This window comes from Bacillus rossius, chromosome 11 (assembly GCF_032445375.1).
Source record: "Bacillus rossius redtenbacheri isolate Brsri chromosome 11, Brsri_v3, whole genome shotgun sequence".
In the NCBI taxonomy this organism is placed as follows: Eukaryota; Metazoa; Arthropoda; class Insecta; order Phasmatodea; family Bacillidae; genus Bacillus; species Bacillus rossius.
This window is the reverse complement of record NC_086338.1, coordinates 43,608,929-43,629,001: the sequence shown is the minus strand read 5'-3', so window position 1 is coordinate 43,629,001 and position 20,073 is coordinate 43,608,929. Positions and strand designations below refer to the sequence as shown.

The following is a 20,073-nucleotide window of genomic DNA, read 5'->3' as shown; positions in this document are numbered from 1 at the left end:
TTTTTTTTTCTCTTACTAAAATAGTATTTTGCTGTCATTAACCTCTCAACACACACACCACTAAACATACAATGTATTTATCAATCATGTGGCATTTCTGAGACATTTGGTATGAATGCAACCTTCGTCGTGATGCCACATCCCCTGCCAAACTACGAATGTGTTTACTTGCCTATGCTAAGTTTTGTAATGGCCCAACTGTACAACTTCCTTTACTTAAGTTTTCTATTTGTAGCTATTGTGTGTTGTATGGCAATTCCTTAAACAGAAAATTTTTAAATGTGCCATTAAAATCAGTTTTTGTCCTCTGTAAACACGGTTTAAAAAATCTCTAATTAAATGCTGGTGTTATAATTCAATTACTCCATGCTTGAAACTGCAACAATGCCAAAGTAAACCATTGTTTGTTTCATTTTTTTATGACCGATTACAATTTCTCATTGCAGCCCATGGTGGTGTTGCAGTCACTCGGTGGGCTAAATCAATAAGCTAAAACCTCGTTAAAATGATCTGGAGTTCTAGTTAATCCTAGATATTAAGGGAACGTGGGTCAAGCTGGGGTAGTTAAGATATTTTATCATTCATACAGAACAATTATTGAGTGAAAACTTAATATTGTGTATAATCTATTAACTTTTAAGATCTAATTAATTTTTTTCTTCAGAAAGTGACAAATTCCCCATCTTATCCTGACCCCTAGAATAAAATGGGGTGGTTGTTGTTGAAGAAGGATGGGTACAAGTAAAAGGTTCTTGTTCCAAGTTAATTTTGCATGTTATAAATAAACTTTAAATATAAGTTATTTTATGTGATTACATTTAAAGTATTATATATAATATATGAAGTATCGCTTGCTGACTTAAAAAGTATTAATTTTAAAACACTTGATAATTAAATTATTGAGGGAAAAAAACATTGCAACAAGTACTCAATACAAATCAAATAAAAGAACCATGGCTTATAATAAAAATTCTTATTTTCCTTTAAGTTAAGTTTAGTTTTCACAAGAGAGAGCCATTTAGTTTTGCTTAAAATGTTCACAAATAAAAATTATTTTATTATCTTCCGACTCCTTTCCAGCACAGAATCAGTGTGCCCATTTGTGACAACTTCTAAATGGCACCCATCCTGAATTATACTCTTAGTATAAAAGTAGCCGCATTATAAACATTCCATATCCTAGTTCCTTCACACTGAGCTATCCACTACCTCTTACCATGCAGTCTTATATTCGATTTTAATTCTCTTACACTTTGCTGTCAAATATGTCTTCAGTTTTCTTTGCAGTAATATTTTATTATGTGCTTTCTTCCTTTGTAATTTTTCCTTTCCCGAAAGTTTGTCTTCAAGTCCTGTGACCTTTCAAGGGTATGTGTCACTATACATTTCTAAAAATAATACGATAATCTGTTGCTTACACATCCAACTGTGGTATTCACCCTCTTATCTATAAATGTATCACTGCCAAATGTTTTAACTCGACATATATATTTATATATAAATTCTATATTTTGAGAAAAAGAATGAGAACAGTTTATAATTACCAAATACTAGATATAATACAGTATTACCTACGTCCAATAAAACTGTTTCCATCCTTTAGATATATTTTTATTCGTAACGCTAATACGTGTGATTTTTAACTGATAACGAAAAGAAAAAAACACAATCGAGCATAAGTTATTAGAAGTAACCCGGGGAAAAAATTTTGTTTCTTCCTGTTCCACAATTTGAAGTCGTGGGGTTGGCGATGTCTTACGATGTTCGCGCTTTATAAATTACTTGTAATTTTCTTACGTTGGTTGCTTCTTGCGTCACGTGCGTAGTTTATAAACCCGTCCGTGGTGTAATACCTTGTTTCGGCTAGCAGTCTATTGGTTTTCCATACGGGTGGAGATAAAGGCGCGTTGCGTGACCTCTGTGGCCATAATATTTTGTACATTTATTTCTAACTAAAAGAACCATTAAAGCCGCATAGGTACAATTTTAACAAAAAATGAGTCATAAAAAACGTGCGAAAAGAATACTAGATAGTATGCAGACAACAATTTTTATCCTACTCTTATTTTTTTGTTTTGTTTATGAAGCGCCTTTCGGAAACATGAGGACAATGCTTGCAAAGCTGAATGTTCGTTACTTCAAGAGTCAGGCCTCAAGTACTTGAATAATGGAAAAATCAGCGTCATAGAGTTGAAAACGTTAAAAGTCGGCATTGCTTGCGTTTGAATGAACAGCCGAGAAACCACAGGCTCACATTTAATTTTCGTGTCCCGGCATTAACAGGTCTAAACAATCTTTTGTGTTTAGGGAGCTGAGAGGTGATTTGGTTTTGGAAGTGAGTATACATAATCTGCTATCGAATTTATTTCAAAGTTACTGCGTGGGAGTTTCACCGATAATCAGACTCGCAAGATCAGTACTCATTGTGTTGCTGCAAAGTGAGGATAAGGTACGTGTTCGTGTTCGTAGAACCTTTAACCGATCTGAGCTACTTAAGAAGCCATCTTGTTTAGGATATCTAATTGATGCTAAATTTACCCTTAAAAATATGAGTTTCGTTTCTGAAGGTAGCTACACCTCCTTTACCAATAGGTCTCTATTGATAATGAACTCTCTACTTAGTTCAGTGACAAAGTTTTCATACACCGTTAAAATTAATTTCCATTTTCGTTTTCTAACAGGTTGAATATTGCATTCTTATTTCGAGTTCATCACATGCGTTAAAGTAAAGAATTTATGTATTTTATGTCACGGTAAAACACATTTTCCTGATGGGATTCATTGTCACTACAAAGGACTTAAGAAGCTCTAAATGAAAAGGTTTTCTTTTGTAAACAATTATAGACAACTCATTTATGTATTATTTTTTCATTCTGCTAACCTGAAATAATATAATATCATATTATATCAAAGGTACAGAATTTTTCAATACACTTATATTTTCGTACACACACAATTTAAAATGAGAAGATTGCAAAGTACATTTTACCAGTAAAAAGATTTGCTAAGTAAGCACATAAATCTTCAGCCTTTATTACGTAATTACTATCAACTTTAAAAATTAAGAATATTATTCGTCAACAAAAGAGAACGCAAACCGAATGCAAACGTCTGTAAATTCCAATGACCTACATCAATAATTGATTTATCGGACAAATCTTTAAGCAAAAGAAGTCGCAAATAAACTACCTGAAAATGCGGAACCTGGGTGTAACCAACAAGGACATATGTGGAAATGTGGCAGCAGCACATCAACAAATTACTCCCTTATTATTGTGGAGTTGGCACTAATTACAGTGTAGTCTGTAACAATTACTCCCTCATTATTGTGGAGTTTGCCCTGGTGCCAATGTAGTCTGTAACAACTACTTCATTAGTGTGGAGTTGGCCCTAATTACAGTGTAGTCTGTAACAATTACTCCCTCATTGTTTTGGAGTTTTCCCTGGTGCCAGTGTAGTCTGTAATAATTACGACATAAAATTGCAAGTCATTAGGAAGTATAAATTGCGCCACATTAAAATTATTTATTTCCAGAGGGCAGTGACGTCCGCTCCTTTAATCCTGGATAAGTTTGGCTTGGGAGGTGTGGAAAGAAATACTCGCATGGGACTAGAGTCCACGATCCTCAGGGTTGATAACAGGTGCATTGACGGTTACATCAACGAGGTGGAGGCTAGGCGTGAAAAAATAATCTCATTAAAGTTTAGTCAAGTGGTAAATGGTATCTAATCCCATTGGTTACTTTCATTTATGCCTAGATGTTTAAAATTGTTGCCGGTAGCCAGTCGTTGGCAGAAGACAGAAAAATATCAATTTTTGTTACAGTACTTTATTCACGCATTACTGACAACACGGGACCAGCTTCTTCATTAAGTGATTGTCGCGATTCAGCAACTGCATCAGGGGCTTGCTTCGCAAAAAGTTTTTTTATTAACAATCGTAAAAATTAAGCTCATGTAATCACAAGTTGTTACATGTAGAAGTTTCAGATGGATCTTATTTTGCAATTAACCAGTAAAATTTTCAGCTGTGTTTGACACTGTGTGGTACACAAGATAAAAACCATCCCAACATTTATTAAATATACTGGTAACATTAACCTTTAGTTGCTGCATTAATTTGTTTAAAACTGTACTTCATCTGTAATCTTTATTTTAACTCGTAAGTGGAAGAATTAGACCACAGCATTTTTTTTCTAGGAGAAATTTTGGTAAATTTGTAAATGTATCCTACGCACCTTTTTGAGGTAGGTGAATTTATTTTATTTAATAACAGGTGTCACAGATAACAAATGCCAATAGCCCAGTATTTACAAGATCACTTGTAAATCTTTGAAATTTCTCTTTTCGCTACAAGTTCACAGGCGTGACTTTGTGGAAAAATCTTGCCAGTGGATATATTCACAAACTATGAAAATTTCAGTAGCTTGGCTTCTGGGACGTAGCCGTGTCCTTGGCGAATAATTCACTGACGTTTCTGGTCGACATTGCAGTCACCATCATCAGTGAGCAGTTACCTACTTACCTATGTACTAGTAGGTAACTGCTCCCTGATGATGGCGACTGCAATGCCGACCAGAAACGTCGGTGAGTTATTCGCCAAAGGACACGGCTGCAACCCTTGAAGCCAAGCTACTTCAGACCAGTGGTCGTGAAAGCCTACGAACATTATGGAGGTTTCAGCTATCGGTCACGAATGTGTGGTTTGGTGAACTGCGCCCCAAGTTATCCTGACAAGAGGCCTGTGGTCGCAGGTCGAGATGGAGTGGCTGGCTGCTCTGCTGGTCCTCCCGAGCCTGGTCGCTGCGGAGTGCAAAGGTGCAGTGCTACACCATAGGTTAGAAACACCCCAGTCAGGCACTTCATCGCTTAGAAACACCATAACATAGAAAAAAATCAAACTTCAAACTATCATATCTTGGACACACGTGACTTATAACACACACACAATGCAGAACTACACAAAATAGAAATGTCATAACTTTAGAAAAAAAACACACACACAAATTACAATCATCATAACTTAGAAATACAGAATGATAAAAAACATCATAACGTATAATCACAACCACTTATAACCATCATAGATTAGAAGCAAACAAATTGGTACTGTTATTACTTAGACTTGCACAACTTAGAAACACCAAATGCCGAACCCCGTAACTTATAAAATCACAACATAGTACTGTCAACACTTAGAAACACCACAACAACTTATCAACACGCAACTAGGAACTACCAAAAGCTAAAACGAGCATAACCTAGAAGAGGAATCACTCGGGGAATCCTACCTTGTTTGTATATGGGTGGCGTGTTTCTGGGTGGCGTGTTTCAAGGGTGGCGTGTTTCTGGGTGGCATGTTCGTAATGGTGATGTGTTTCTGGGTGGTGTGTTTCTGGGTGGCGTGTTTCTGGGTGGTGTGTTTCCGGGTGGCGTGTTTCTGGGTGGCGTGTTTCTGGGTGGTGTGTTCGTAAGGGTGGTGTGTTCGTAAGGGTGGCGTGTTTCTGGGAGGTGTGATTCTGGGTGGCGTGTTTCTGGGTGGCGTGTTTCAAGGGTGGCGTGTTTCTGGGTGGCATGTTCGTAATGGTGATGTGTTTCTGGGTGGTGTGTTTCTGGGTGGCGTGTTTCTGGGAGGTGTGTTTCTGGGTGGCGTGTTTCTGGGTGGCGTGTTTCTGGGTGGCATGTTCGTAATGGTGATGTGTTTCTGGGTGGTGTGTTTCTGGGTGGTGTGTTTCTGGGTGGCGTGTTTCTGGGTGGTGTGTTTCTGGGTGGCGTGTATGTGGGTGGTGTGTTCGTAAGGGTGGTGTGTCTGCAGACCCCCGGGTGACCCACGTGAGCGTGCAGCTGCCCAACGTGAGCTGGGAGGGCGCGCTGGACCCGGCCTGCCTGCAGGGCTTCCACGTGTGCTGGAGCCTGCACGGCGACCCGGCGGAGGCGTGCGAGTCGCTGCCGCCCGCCGCCTCCAGCCTGCTCGTCAACGAGGTGCGGCCGTGCGCGTACCTGTACGTGCGCGTGACGGCCGTGGGCAGGAGCGGCCTCAACAGCAGCACCGCCGTCAGCTCCGGGCTCGCAGGTAGCCGCCTCCGTCACGGTATCGGTCACGCCGGGCTTTGCTGGAGCTGTAGGGAGTGCTGACTGGCAGCGGAGTGAGTGGTCAGTGCAACCACTCACCACCAGGGGCGCTTGCGTCCCTGGTCACTAAAACCAGTACTGGAAAATTAGCAAAGCGGACCACGAGTCCAAGTGCCCAACCCCCCGCATCGTAGACTCTTTTCTACTCTGTCCAACACTTCATCCAGACCATCCTCTGTCTCCTGTAAATTCCTACACGTAATGCACGCCAATATGCAACACCCATGAATGTGCCCAGGGTTTTCCCTGTGTCTATGCAGGTTTTACCTGGGCCCAACCTATCTCTAGTTATGGTCTAGATTTAAGAGTGAGGGGAGTTAGTCATGGCGCCAATCGCTGTCATGGCTGGCCAATCCCCTCCTAGCACATGATGCATGCGACCCTCTGCCTGCATGGCTAATCCCAGCATGACTAGGCGTAAAGGCTTCGGCCTGAGACGCACCTAGGTCCCTCCCTAACCCGGACCCCTCCAAAATACACTTAGTTTTAGTTAGGTTAGGAAAAAAAATTCGGAGCTGTAGGACATGCAAGGGGGGTCCGCACTGCAGTCAGCGGCAGTGCCCGGCTTGGCGTGGCAAACGTCTTCTTTAGGACCACGGCGAGACTTTCAGTTGTACCTATCTCGAATTTTTTTTTTACGTGATAACGTCTTGTAAATCGATGAACGCAAGGCTGCACGCATGGAAAAAGCATGACAAATTATCACGTTCCGCCTGAGCCGAGCGTGCAAAAAACCGGCCAACCACCGTTGCGAGAAAAATCTTCTGTAGTATCAAACAGGTTAAGGCGGGCTTTTTAAAAGCAGAAATTTAAATTTTTTTATTTATTTGTCCAATTTCGTAATTTCAAATTAATAATTATTTGACATTGATTTGATTTCAGTTTATTTCTATAACTAATTGTTCCTGATTATATTTAAACTAATTATTTAAATTAAATTTGTAAATACTGTAAATAATATTTGAAAATTAAAAAAGTACGCAATTTTTCATCAATGTTTTCTTATAACATTATCACGTAAAATTATCGTCCGTAAACCGACTTTTCAGACAAATGACGAAATTGGAAAAATATATCAATTTTTTTTTTAATTTCTGCTTTTAAAAAGCCCGCCTTAACCTGTTTGATATTATAGAAGATATTTCTCGCAAGGTGGTTGTCCGGTTCTTGCACGCTCGGCTCAGGCGGATCGTGACAATGATTCATGCTTTTTCGTGCGTACAGCCAGCGTTCATCGATTTATAAGACATTATCACGTCAAAAAAAAATGTACCCGCGCTACTTGAAACAGTACTGGTCGATTACTCGCCGGCTGGCGGTAGCGGCCGCTGCTGAGTGTCCAACTAGACTATAGGGTGATTGGAACACTGATATAAATTACAACAAATTTACGGACTTTCCGACAAAATATTTACCTGAAATGAACTAGGTGTTCCTCGTAATCTCAGGTAACTGGGTCTTCGTAGACAAAAAAAAACACCTGATCCCGAATTAGAGTTGAGTGTTCCGTTGTAAACAAGGTAAACACTTGCGTGGAAGGAAAAAAAATATGGTCTTTGCTGTACATTCAACAAGATGTGTATATACTGAGATTGTTATAGTTGATTCATGTTAAAAAAAAAAAAAAAAAAAAAAAAAAAGCTAACACAATCCCATAAATGTTCGAAGATAAAAGTTAAACCAGCGTTCTTCGTAAATTTAAATTCTGATGTGGCCGATGCTTTAGAGGCCCTGTACAGGCACCGTTATGACCTTCCAATCGGCCTTAAAGCCTGGCCCGTGGATGACGCGTTTGGGGCTACCATCCGGCAGATCGTCGGGAGTGCCGGACTGTGGGAACTCCCGCAGCGCCGTCCGACGGACGAAACTGACGCGCGCGCGTGTGTGTTGGTTGGAAAGGGGGGGGGGGAGGGGTTACGTCCTATACCGCCGGCAGGGTCTTCATTCTGCTCACACACGTGCGAAGGAAAACATCGTGTTCTACAGCTATTTTTACGACGTCGTGGACATTCAAATTTGTCTAGTAAAGTAGTTTTAACATTGGCCTTAATTTTTCTCTCATACAAATAGCATGTTTTTGTTTTGTTTTACAAATTGTCTCTTCGCTATCTTCTCGGTGCTACAATTATCCCTTCGCCTTCCTATCTTGGTGTTATAATGGTCTCTGGCCCTTCCTCTCTTGGTGTTACAATTGTCTCTGGCCCTTCCCTTGGTGTTACAATTGTGTCTGGCCCTTCCTCTCTTGGTGTTACAATTGTCTCTGGCCCTTCCTCTCTTGGTGTTACAATTGTCTCTGGCCCTTCCTCTCTTGGTGTTACAATTGTCTCTGGCCCTTCCTCTCTTGGTGTTACAATTGTCTCTGGCCCTTCCTCTCTTGGTGTTACAATTGTCTCTGGCCCTTCCTCTCTTGGTGTTACAATTGTCTCTGGCCCTTCCTCTCTTGGTGTTACAATTGTCTCTGGCCCTTCCTCTCTTGGTGTTACAATTGTCTCTGGCCCTTCCTCTCTTGGTGTTACAATTGTCTCTGGTCCTTCCTCTCTTGGTGTTACAATTGTCTCTGGCCCTTCCTCTCTTGGTGTTACAATTGTCTCTGGCCCTTCCTCTCTTGGTGTTACAATTGTCTCTGGCCCTTCCTCTCTTGGTGTTACAATTGTCTCTGGCCCTTCCTCTCTTGGTGTTAAAATTGTCTCTGGCCCTTCCCCTCTTGGTGTTACAATTGTCTCTGGCCCTTCCTCTCTTGGTGTTACAATTGTCTCTGGCCCTTCCTCTCTTGGTGTTACAATTGTCTCTGGCCCTTCCTCTCTTGGTGTTACAATTGTCTCTGGCCCTTCCTCTCTTGGTGTTACAATTGTCTCTGGCCCTTCCTCTCTTGGTGTTACAATTGTCTCTGGCCCTTCCTCTCTTGGTGTTACAATTGTCTCTGGCCCTTCCTCTCTTGGTGTTACAATTGTCTCTGGCCCTTCCCCTCTTGGTGTTACAATTGTCTCTGGCCCTTCCTCTCTTGGTGTTACAATTGTCTCTGGCCCTTCCTCTCTTGGTGTTAAAATTGTCTCTGGCCCTTCCTCTCTTGGTGTTACAATTGTCTCTGGCCCTTCCCCTCTTGGTGTTAAAATTGTCTCTGGCCCTTCCTCTCTTGGTGTTAAAATTGTCTCTGGCCCTTCCCCTCTTGGTGTTAAAATTGTCTCTGGCCCTTCCCCTCTTGGTGTTACAATTGTCTCTGGCCCTTCCTCTCTTGGTGTTACAATTGTCTCTGGCCCTTCCTCTCTTGGTGTTACAATTGTCTCTGGCCCTTCCTCTCTTTTAATTAAAATTGTCTCTGGCCCTTCCCCTCTTGGTGTTAAAATTGTCTCTGGCCCTTCCCCTCTTGGTGTTACAATTGTCTCTGGCCCTTCCCCTCTTGGTGTTACAATTGTCTCTGGCCCTTCCCCTCTTGGTGTTACAATTGTCTCTGGCCCTTCCCCTCTTGGTGTTACAATTGTCTCTGGCCCTTCCTCTCTTGGTGTTAAAATTGTCTCTGGCCCTTCCTCTCTTGGTGTTACAATTGTCTCTGGCCCTTCCCCTCTTGGTGTTACAATTGTCTCTGGCCCTTCCTCTCTTGGTGTTACAATTGTCTCTGGCCCTTCCTCTCTTGGTGTTAAAATTGTCTCTGGCCCTTCCCCTCTTGGTGTTACAATTGTCTCTGGCCCTTCCTCTCTTGGTGTTACAATTGTCTCTGGCCCTTCCTCTCTTGGTGTTAAAATTGTCTCTGGCCCTTCCCCTCTTGGTGTTACAATTGTCTCTGGCCCTTCCCCTCTTGGTGTTACAATTGTCTCTGGCCCTTCCTCTCTTGGTGTTACAATTGTCTCTGGCCCTTCCTCTCTTGGTGTTAAAATTGTCTCAGGCCCTTCCCCTCTTGGTGTTACAATTGTCTCTGGCCCTTCCCCTCTTGGTGTTACAATTGTCTCTGGCCCTTCCCCTCTTGGTGTTACAATTGTCTCTGGCCCTTCCTCTCTTGGTGTTAAAATTGTCTCTGGCCCTTCCCCTCTTGGTGTTACAATTGTCTCTGGCCCTTCCCCTCTTGGTGTTACAATTGTCTCTGGCCCTTCCCCTCTTGGTGTTACAATTGTCTCTGGCCCTTCCTCTCTTGGTGTTAAAATTGTCTCTGGCCCTTCCCCTCTTGGTGTTACAATTGTCTCTGGCCCTTCCCCTCTTGGTGTTACAAATGTCTCTGGCCCTTCCCCTCTTGGTGTTACAATTGTCTCTGGCCCTTCTTCTCTTGGTGTTAAAATTGTCTCTGGCCCTTCCCTTGGTGTTACAATTGTCTCTGGCCCTTCCTCTCTTGGTGTTTAAAAGGTTTCTTTACCTTCCACGTGTGGTGTTGTACGGTTTCCCTCGCTCCTCTTGCTGCAGACCCGCCCAAGCTGCGGCAGCTGCGCAGCACCCAGCCCAGCCGGGACGCCCTGGTGCTGCAGTGGGCCTCGCTGGCCAACTACTCCTGCGTGGAGCACGTGAAGCTGTGGCTGTGCCCCAACAGGACCCAGGACCGCGGCTCCTGCTTCTTCACCCAGCTATACGAGGACGTCACCCAGCTCGAGCTGTACGACTTCCCCGCCTGCCGCCACTACCACGTGTACGCGTGCGCGCAGCACACGGAGGCGTGCCCTCTGACGGTGATGCGGGTGTACCTGGACTCTGCAAGTGAGTCCTGGTCAGGCCTAGTGAGTCCTAGTGGGTCGTGGTACTGAGTCCTGCTAGAGGGTCCTAGTGAGCTATGTTAGTGAGTCCTAGTTAGTCCTGCTCGTGAGTGCTTATGAGGTCTAGTGAGTCCTAGTGTGTCGTGGTATTGAGTCCTGCTGGAGGGTCCTAGTGAGCTATGCTAGTGAGTCCTAGTTAGTCCTGCTCGTGAGTGCTTATGATGGTCCAAGTGTCTGCCGCGTAAGTGTCCTTTGGGCACATGGTGGTGTATTTGCACAGCACTTGTTTGCATTTAAATGACATCTCCCTCTCCCATACCTAGAGACTGGAAAAATTCGCGGATTCACATCGTGATAGGCTAGAATCCAAAAATCGTTTGCCTTTTTACTGCATCATTGATTGGGCCACAGGTTCATCTGAATGATACTCGGCCAATGAAAAACCTTTAACAAAAGAAGTATCGGATCACTAGCGTCCCAGTTAACAGGTAACACGAGTCAGTAGCCAATCGCAGCAAATGTGATTTTCCCGCGTGCATAGAGGATCATGGAGAGTATATCCTAAAGGTCATTGAAATCGCGAATTCTTCCGGTCTGTACGCCACACCAAATTTCTCGCACGCACCTGTACGTTGTCTTTCACGTCGGCGATCCCGCCATGTCCCCAGACGAGCTGACCCGGGTTGAAGCGGCGAACGTGACCCAGGACTCGGCCGTCATCAAGTGGTGGGTCTCCGACGTGAACTTCACCTGCAGGACGGAGAAGGTGCAGCTGTGCTACCAGGAGAAGGGCAACGACACCTCGGCGGAGTGCTGGAGCTGGGTGCTGGACCAGGCCGAACCTGGAGACTCCACCCAGCTGACCGACCTCTACTCCTGCGCCGCGTACTCGGCGGTCGTCAGCCTCGCCACCGCGGTTAAGACCACCCGCAAGACCGTCACCTTCACCACCCCGATGGCGGGTGAGCGCAACCTGCGTCTTTCTCACACGCTTTTCTCTCGTTATTTCTTTTTTTAAGGGCTGTTCCTAAAATCTCAACTTGATACCTCCCTTGGGGGACGCACCATAACGCCGAAATTCCAAATTGACCACAACGCCGACAGCTAGAAAACTGCTGTGTACCACAACGCCGAAATACACTAACGCCGAAAAATTTCATTGCAGGACTGCCACAAAGGTTAGGTTAGGTTAGACTAGGTTAGGTTAAACTAGGTTAGGTTAGACTAGGTTAGGTTAGACTAGGTTAGGCTAGGCTAGGTTAAGTTAGGTGAGGTAAGGTTAGGTTTGATTGTGGTATTTCGGCGTTAAGGTACATTTAAGAAACACACACAAATTCATTCAGTTGTTATTTCGGCGTTGTGGTACAAAGCAGTTTTCTAGCTGTCGGCGTTGTGGTCAATTTTGACATTCGGCGTTGTGGTAACGACCCCTTCCCTTGCATTTGTTGTTCCGCCACTAATATTTTCAACGGATAATCATTCAGTGGGATAACATGGGTGTAGAACATCGCGCAAGTCTTCATATTAAAATATTGGCGCAAATTTTTACACCCGTGTAATTACACGGGTTGAAAAAATTTTTGTGGCATAACAAGAAATGCAAGGGAAGTATCAAGTTAATTTTTTTTTGCAAATAGACCTTAAATGAAAGTTAATGATGAAAAAAGGAAAAAAAAAATCACCCTTGCATGCGAGATCGAGCCTTAAGTTCGATCTTTTTTTTTACGTAGAAAACAGGAAAATCCTCTTTTTTTGTCTCTTGGATAAATTAGTTTACCATTACTATCAATAGTTTACCATTTAAATTTAGTAGTCAAATAAATTATTTCCATATCCAAGCGATTACCATTTTTAAGATGCCGCCAACTAAAGCCTTTGTCTTTTTGACGTGAATACGTCTTCAAAATTGCTTTCATAAGTAGGAGGGGATTAAAAAAAAAACGAATGATAACAAAATCGGGGGGGATACTGTTTGGTGTTGCAGCTACATATATCTATCATCTCCATCCAAAACTTAATCACACCACTGGATAGCTAAAGGATAAAAAAAAAAATTCCTTTACGCTAAAGTGAGGACTGTGACGCATCGCGCGCGGGGGAGGGGGAAGCACCGCCATTTTTAGGTCATTTTGCTGCCTTTCGAGATATACATTTAGTGTAACTTTTTACTCGGAGAAGCTACGACGTTCGTTTTGAGTTTCAATCGTCAGCTCTCGTCAAAATCTATTGATTGCATATATATAACGTTCGTTTAAAATTGTTACAGTAAATATATATGGTGTTAAAATTAAAAAAAAATTAAAAATATATAATTTTGGCCTACACGCGACTTCTTAATGTTCGAACATGATTATAACATACATAAGATAACGTATTTTATATTTTGTATAGAAAATATTACCTGTTACGTACACGTATGCACGTCCCAGGACGCGGCCACAACCCAGGGGCCGAGCTGCTGTGAACGGTTGCGACGTGGTGCGCAGGCGACGCGATAGACGCGGGGGTCGGGAACGTGTCCGACACGGCGGCGGTGATCGCGTGGTCCTTCGGCGCCGACAGGACGGACTGCCGACCCGACAGCATGCAGGTGTGCTACTGGCCCGTCGGGGACAGTGACTCGAGGTTGTGTCGCTCGCTGGGCACGGCGGCGCACTCCAGCGCGCGCCTTCACAACCTGGAGGCCTGCAGCTCCTACCGGGCGGAGCTGACCCTGCTGACGACCGCCAGTCCGCAGCCATCGACGGCCCTAGAGCTGACGACGACGAGCGCAGGTTGGTAACCACTGACGGGTCGAGGATCACCGGTTAAGACCGCGCTTGTTCGTGCCATGACTAGGGACTCCTGTATTTCGCGAATACATTTCGTGTCAAGGTATGTCACAAAACACTGTAGCTTTTTCTTAGAGTAATGGCTAGAGACCTGCAAAATTCGCGGATTCATTTCGTGATATGCTACAATTCAAATAATTATACCTTAGCGCTGCTTCTGCAATTGGTTCACTGTTAATCTGGAGTAATGAGGGCCAATTAGAGACCCTCACTCATAGAAGTGTCGAATCACAGACACTCGGTCGAGACGACTCACAAGTCAGCAGCCAATGAACAGGTGGCATTTGCCCGAGTGTGTAGAGTGTAGTAGAGTCTATCCTGGAGGTCATTGAATCCGCGAATTTTGCAGGTCTCTAGTAATGGCGAATCGTGTGCGTGCAGCAGTACGGTATCCACATTCCCATTGGCCGCGTCAAGTGCGGGAAAACACCTCTCGCCGACCACAGCCAATACCTACAAGAAAAAAAAACTACGGTGTTTTGCGATGTACCTAGACGCGAAATATATTTGCGAACTACATGTGTCCCTAGACATGAATAGAGACCGGAAAAAATTCGCGGGTTTCATTTCACGACAGCCTCAAATTCAAATAGTTATACCTCAGTGCTGCCTCTGCCATTGGCTCGCAACTCACCTGGACGACTCTGGGCCAGTGAGAAACACTCAACCGAAGCTGTATCGAATCACAGGCCGCTACACGTTGGGACACCTCCACAAGACAAGCAGCCAACGAGAGGGTGACATTTGACCGAGTGTACGTGGAACTATAAAGTTCATCCTAGAGGTTCATTGAACCCGACAATTTTTCCGGTCCCTAGCCCATGCGTTGGACAGCACGACTTCTCTTGGGACACCGTAACTCACGCGTTCTTTAAACGATTCATGCAACGGGGAATCTTGATTTATGTAAGCTTTTTTTGGACATACACCACTGCAGTTTTGCACTGTTTTTCATGGAAAAATTCCGAAAAAAAAATGTAGATAAAAAAATTCACAGAAAACAAATTCGGAATTTTTTCCATGAAAGACAGTGCAAAACAGCAATGGTGTATATCCGAATAGCTGTATTACACTATAACTGATATCCTGATCACACACACACACATACACGCATACTATAATTATATTAGTACCTACTGGTTTACATTCCCACTCCAACTTCACTGCGAGGCAGTTCAGTTACCCAACATGTGAGTTCCGAGACCTAAAGCATTTGAAATTAATAGATATTAATCTAAAAAAACAAACCACATTTCTGAAATAAAAAAAAATTAAATAAACAAAACCCAAGAAAATAGACCATAGCCAAGGCCATAACTACCATATATTTTTTGTATGATAGTTTAATGTAAATTTATTTTTGGTAAACGATATGTATGAGAAAGATCTTGGATCAGTGCGTAAACTTCAAATTTGTAATATCACATTTACTAATACGAAATTTTGAATCCTAAAACATGTATTCTAATAGTAAATACACATTATAATTTAGTCTCCAAGCTGGTTTCGACGTAAATATCCAGCTCATATCTTCTCATCTTGCCATTGCTAGGATTCCTACATTGGAATTATCTGCTTCCAGTTATGTTAGCCATGAGATACCCTGTTCCGATTTACATTATAATTTTGGACATAACGCCATTGCAAGTTTGGACTGCATATCACAGAGAAACCCCCGAAGAACAGACAGAGAAATATGAATACACAAACACACTAGCCAAACTCAGCCGATGTATATTTATCCATCTTTGTATGTTCTTCGGGGTTTTCTCTGCGACAATGGCGTGTGTTTCTGAAGTAATGATTTTAACTCAATATTTCCCAATTGCAATAATCATTCAAAGAACTTGCATCAACCATGTTACTATTGAGTTCCAAGCCTTGAAGAAATTATGATGTTTCTGTTTGGACTGGCAGTTCCAAAATACATTGTGCTTTAGATTTCCCGCTGGTGGTCAAGTTTCTCAATGTAGTGGTTTTTCCACTGGGGATTCCTTTAAATATATTTTTTTCCCTTCGTCACAGGTCACCCCGTGATGGTGGCCATGAGCGCTACGGCGACGAAGGACCTGGTGCGCGTGGAGTGGACGCCGGCCGACTCGAGCCTGCAGTGCGTGCGGCTGTACAACGTGTCCTGGTACTCCTCGGGCGACCCCAGGAGGACCTGGCAGTCCTTGCCGACTGACACCACGTCCTACACCATCCACGCCGTGTCCAGCGGGCAGACGTACTACGTGCAGGTTTCTGCGGTCTTCCTGGACGGCACCTCCGAGTCGCTGTCCCGGCACGTGGACGTCCCTGCTCACTCGGGTGAGTGCGCGCGCCGGTATTGTCGGCGCCGACACACGGTCTGCAGTATCCTTGTGCGAATTGACGCGATTCACAACTGAGGAGGTTGCTGCGATAACTGCCCGCGCTCCAAAAACAACGTCCTGATATATCAAGGTGCAAAATTTTCTTGGTGGTCAACCCACTTACGTTTAGCTCCTTCTTTTTTTCCTTCACTAAACCCATAGTTCTTCGTTCACTTAACATACTTTCACTCATTTCAAATACAACTATTAATACACTAACTCATAAAAATACTAGGTGATCTGAAAACTTTCAACAATTAAAATGGTTATCTTCAAAAAAAGGGCTCATAACATCATAATACCAACACAACATTTGGTGAACACAATATTTGGTGACCATAGAGATTAAGATATGTAGAATTCATTTATTGTATTCTCCTCAAAAAAGGACCCATGGGCTCATAGACCATAATTGCAGCAACCTCCTCAATTCTGACACTGTACATATGTATCTTTGCAAAATTTCGGTGCGTATTTCCAAAACCAGCAATTTTGTACTTGTAACATGTTAGCTCTCGGTACACGGCATTTGACAGAAGTAATTTTGTGAATGGAACGGAAGTCGTGCGGAAAGGAAATATGTAACAACGATCCTGTCATCTGTGGCAGATGGCGCGACGCCAAAAAGGAAACTTTATAGTATTAACTGATCAAAGAATTTTAACAAGATGGACAGTATTTTAATTCCTTGTCCAAAATCAGGTCCGAGACTGGAGGTTTATTATTTTTTTCAAGTCTTTTTTTCACTTTTATCGGTGCTATATCATTGAATATGTTTATATTTCGCTCCGCGAATTGAATGATTCGGTAGTCGACGTAGCTGCAGAGACGGAAAATTATAAAAATGGGTGCAGAAATCACGTGCGATTCGCGTCCAGAAATTTAGTTTGAAAACACAATTTGCGTGTATTTATCACGCTCGACATTTTTCTAAAGAGTTCTGAAAGTTTAAAATTAATGTCTGAGTTTCGTTTAATAAGTGTATTTACAACACCAGAACACGAGAATTTGCTCTTTACCAAGGTTATATGTTACACGTCTTTATAAAACAACAATAAAGGCGTGAACAGTTGGATGCAAATTATAGTTTAACGGGCATCTAATGGGTACTCCACTGGCTGAGAAGACACGTGATCGCATCGCAGTGACATGAAAAACGTCTATGGAAAGCAGGCGACGAGTTAGTCAAATGCACTAGCAACCTTCAGCCGTACAGCACAGTGGATGCTTTTACACATTTCGCTATTAGCATCGTGTTGACTGTTAGTGAGTATGGTGCCGCGATTACAGATTGAACAAAACATCACTAGCACGGTGTCATCCGCAGAAATGGTCGATATGTTAACGGTGTTAAGGCCAGGCGAAAAAAAAAAAAACTGCACGTTGAGCAGTGCGCATTTACAAAGAACGCTTTTGGTAACCTAAGTGTAACTAGTAGGAAAACCTTTGTACGGATTAACCAGTGACTTTCTGAAAATTGGGTGTTTCACACCACCAAGGGTGATGTTCACCTAAACTGCGTATGGCTTGAATCTAAACGTCGAAATTAACTACTCATGGGGCTTGAATGTTAGTGCCGGTACGGTAAAGTTACGTGTTATGTATAAGTTACGTGTTTCCAAATGTATATGAACCTTGAATTTCAGTTTCTTATGGTGAAGAGGCTTCGGAATAAATCGAGTAAGGCGCATCTGACGTATCGCAGGCACGTCTCGTGGTTTCGCCACGACCAGTTGCTTGGTGTCGTCAAATAAGTGTTAAGTAAAACGAATAAAGCGCCAAATATTAAAGTAGCTACGCCACTGGATCATCACCTACTTCATGCGGATCATTTTCACGTCACTGCATTTCGATCGCGCGATCCTCTCAGCTACTGGAGTTGCCCCACTGAAGTACAACAGTTCACACCTGTAGTGTTTTAGGGTTGCGCTTACAGAAATAGCTTCCTTAAAAAATATATACCTATATATTCTTATTTTCGACATTCCCTGCCGCCCATTAAATCTATGCCCCACAATTTGCGAACACTGTGTATTATGATTTTCTGTGCATTGCCAATTATTCACTACCTATCAAACATTGTCGTTAAATCACGGAAGCTAATAACTCTGCTTTGATTTTATTTTTCAGGTTGTTCGTCTTCGTACGATACAGTTTCATGCGTGCAATTGGTCACGACTATACTTTCTTTGAGGTATTTCCTATGTAAATAATAAAATCACAGAAATTAAAAAGAAATACTGGCATGTTTTACTCATATTCTTAATATTAGGCATCATAGCTATTGTGCAAATAACCATATTAAAAATTTACATGTTTTATTTTGTTATATGTATGCTATGTTAGCCCTATAGATAATTAAACCGAAACTAAGTATTTGTTAAAGTAGAATTTTTTTATAAGAAATCCAATATCAACAATTCCTAAACATAACCATATGTATAATACTTGTTATTCATACAGCTAAATAATACTGCCTCGGCTTCACCACTTACATTGGCATGGCCACTCTCTATCATTCACGATATGCCTCCTTGGCCGCAGGGCTCCGTTATGTCTCTGGATGTTGTCATTGCATCGAAGGCAGGGGCGCAACAACCGGGGGGGGGGGGGGGGTGCAAGGGTATTTTGCCCCCCCTCTGTGAAACCTTGAAGTGGGGGCAAACGGGGGCAAATAAAGTGCTGTGTAATCAATTTTTAGATAGTAAAACTGCTTAAATAGCACCATTTTCCACCTTGAAATACAAAGCTTCAATAGGGGGGATCGATGATTCTTTATAAAAAGGTATATTGCCCCCCCCCCTCCTTTGGAAATTTAGTTGTTGCGCCCCTGATCGAGGCGATGGGGTGGGGAGCGAACTCGGAGCCCCTTATCTGGCCACTCCCAGATCAAGGGAATCAGTTTGCAAACACGATTAGAAACTATTGAGATCATTCCGTGGGCATGGCCAGTTAGCGGCAGTCCTTCAGGTAGCCCGGAGGGTCAGTTGGGACGATGTCTTCGAGGCGAGGAACGACTGCCGAAGATGTCTCTGTGTCCGAATAGTGGGAGATCCAGGGGCTGCCATGTTCGGAAAGCACGGCTCCCATGCGTACGCTCGCGATAACATCCTCGGCAGAATTGCTCTGCTGCAACGAAAATTTTCTTCGTGCAATGCCACCAGTCATGTTCGAGAAGATGTCACATGTAACTTACTCGCGGTCGCCACAGAAATGTGTTTTTCATGCTGTGGTTTACCTATTTTTCAGCGAGGTGATAAAATAAAAATTTACAAGGGTATTTTTTTTCCCCCGCATGTTTCTCTTTGATGTTCCTGAATGCAAAGTCTTGCATGCTGATTTTTTACCACGATCTTCATTTAAAGATTCTGTGAATGTAACCATATTAATCACCGGCAAAAATAAAATAAAATTGTTCATGCTGATGAAGTTAGCGTGGCCAGATATATCAGACATTTTAAGAAGCGCGAAGTTCTATGTAGTGACAATGAGCATTAACGCTTCTAGCTTCATTTCCATTTCATACTTTGGAAGTTGGATTAAAAGTACATTAAAGAATGCTGAGGGAATGTAATATATTAATTTACTAAGGTGTCTGCATAATTTTGCAAATGGGCATTTACTTCAAAATGCAAATAAAACTCTCAGTCGAGTAATGTGTGACTTTACCAAAATATCGTGAAAAAGTATTTATCTTGTATGACTATGTAAAAACACATAAGGAATAAATAATACGTTCATGGCATAGAATTTTTAATACCGCGGCTCAAGCAGTCATTTACGTAGCTGACTTAACCTAACCACCGTGATAGTGGATTACAGACAACTGCAAATGTAACGAATTATTCCCTGAAAAAGTGAAAAAATGAATACATCAATCGATCCAGACTAAAATTAAGGGATTGCTATACTGCTTTGCAGAATATTAAATTATAATAATTGAAAGTCCTAAAAAAATAACATTTTCATAATGTTACAATTTTTTTTCACACAGAAGACTCGTCTCAACAGTATTACTATACATTTCATATTATGTATTCAAAATAAAGAATATGATATATGTATCGCATATGGTGAATATAA

At 42.5% G+C, this 20,073-nt stretch overlaps 1 protein-coding gene across 1 annotated transcript; it reads left to right on the top strand.

Annotated features, from left to right (window-relative positions):
* The first annotated feature begins 2,437 nt into the window (after window positions 1-2,437).
* Window positions 2,438-18,375, top strand: LOC134536514 (uncharacterized). Its single transcript, XM_063376236.1, has 8 exons — window positions 2,438-2,449; window positions 4,755-4,818; window positions 5,816-6,073; window positions 10,522-10,809; window positions 11,474-11,767; window positions 13,292-13,579; window positions 15,662-15,946; window positions 18,121-18,375. The coding sequence occupies exons 2-8, from the start codon at window positions 4,761-4,763 to the stop codon at window positions 18,201-18,203; spliced, it is 1,554 nt and encodes a 517-aa protein (XP_063232306.1). The 5' UTR covers window positions 2,438-2,449; window positions 4,755-4,760; the 3' UTR covers window positions 18,204-18,375.
* Window positions 18,376-20,073: the final 1,698 nt, after the last annotated feature.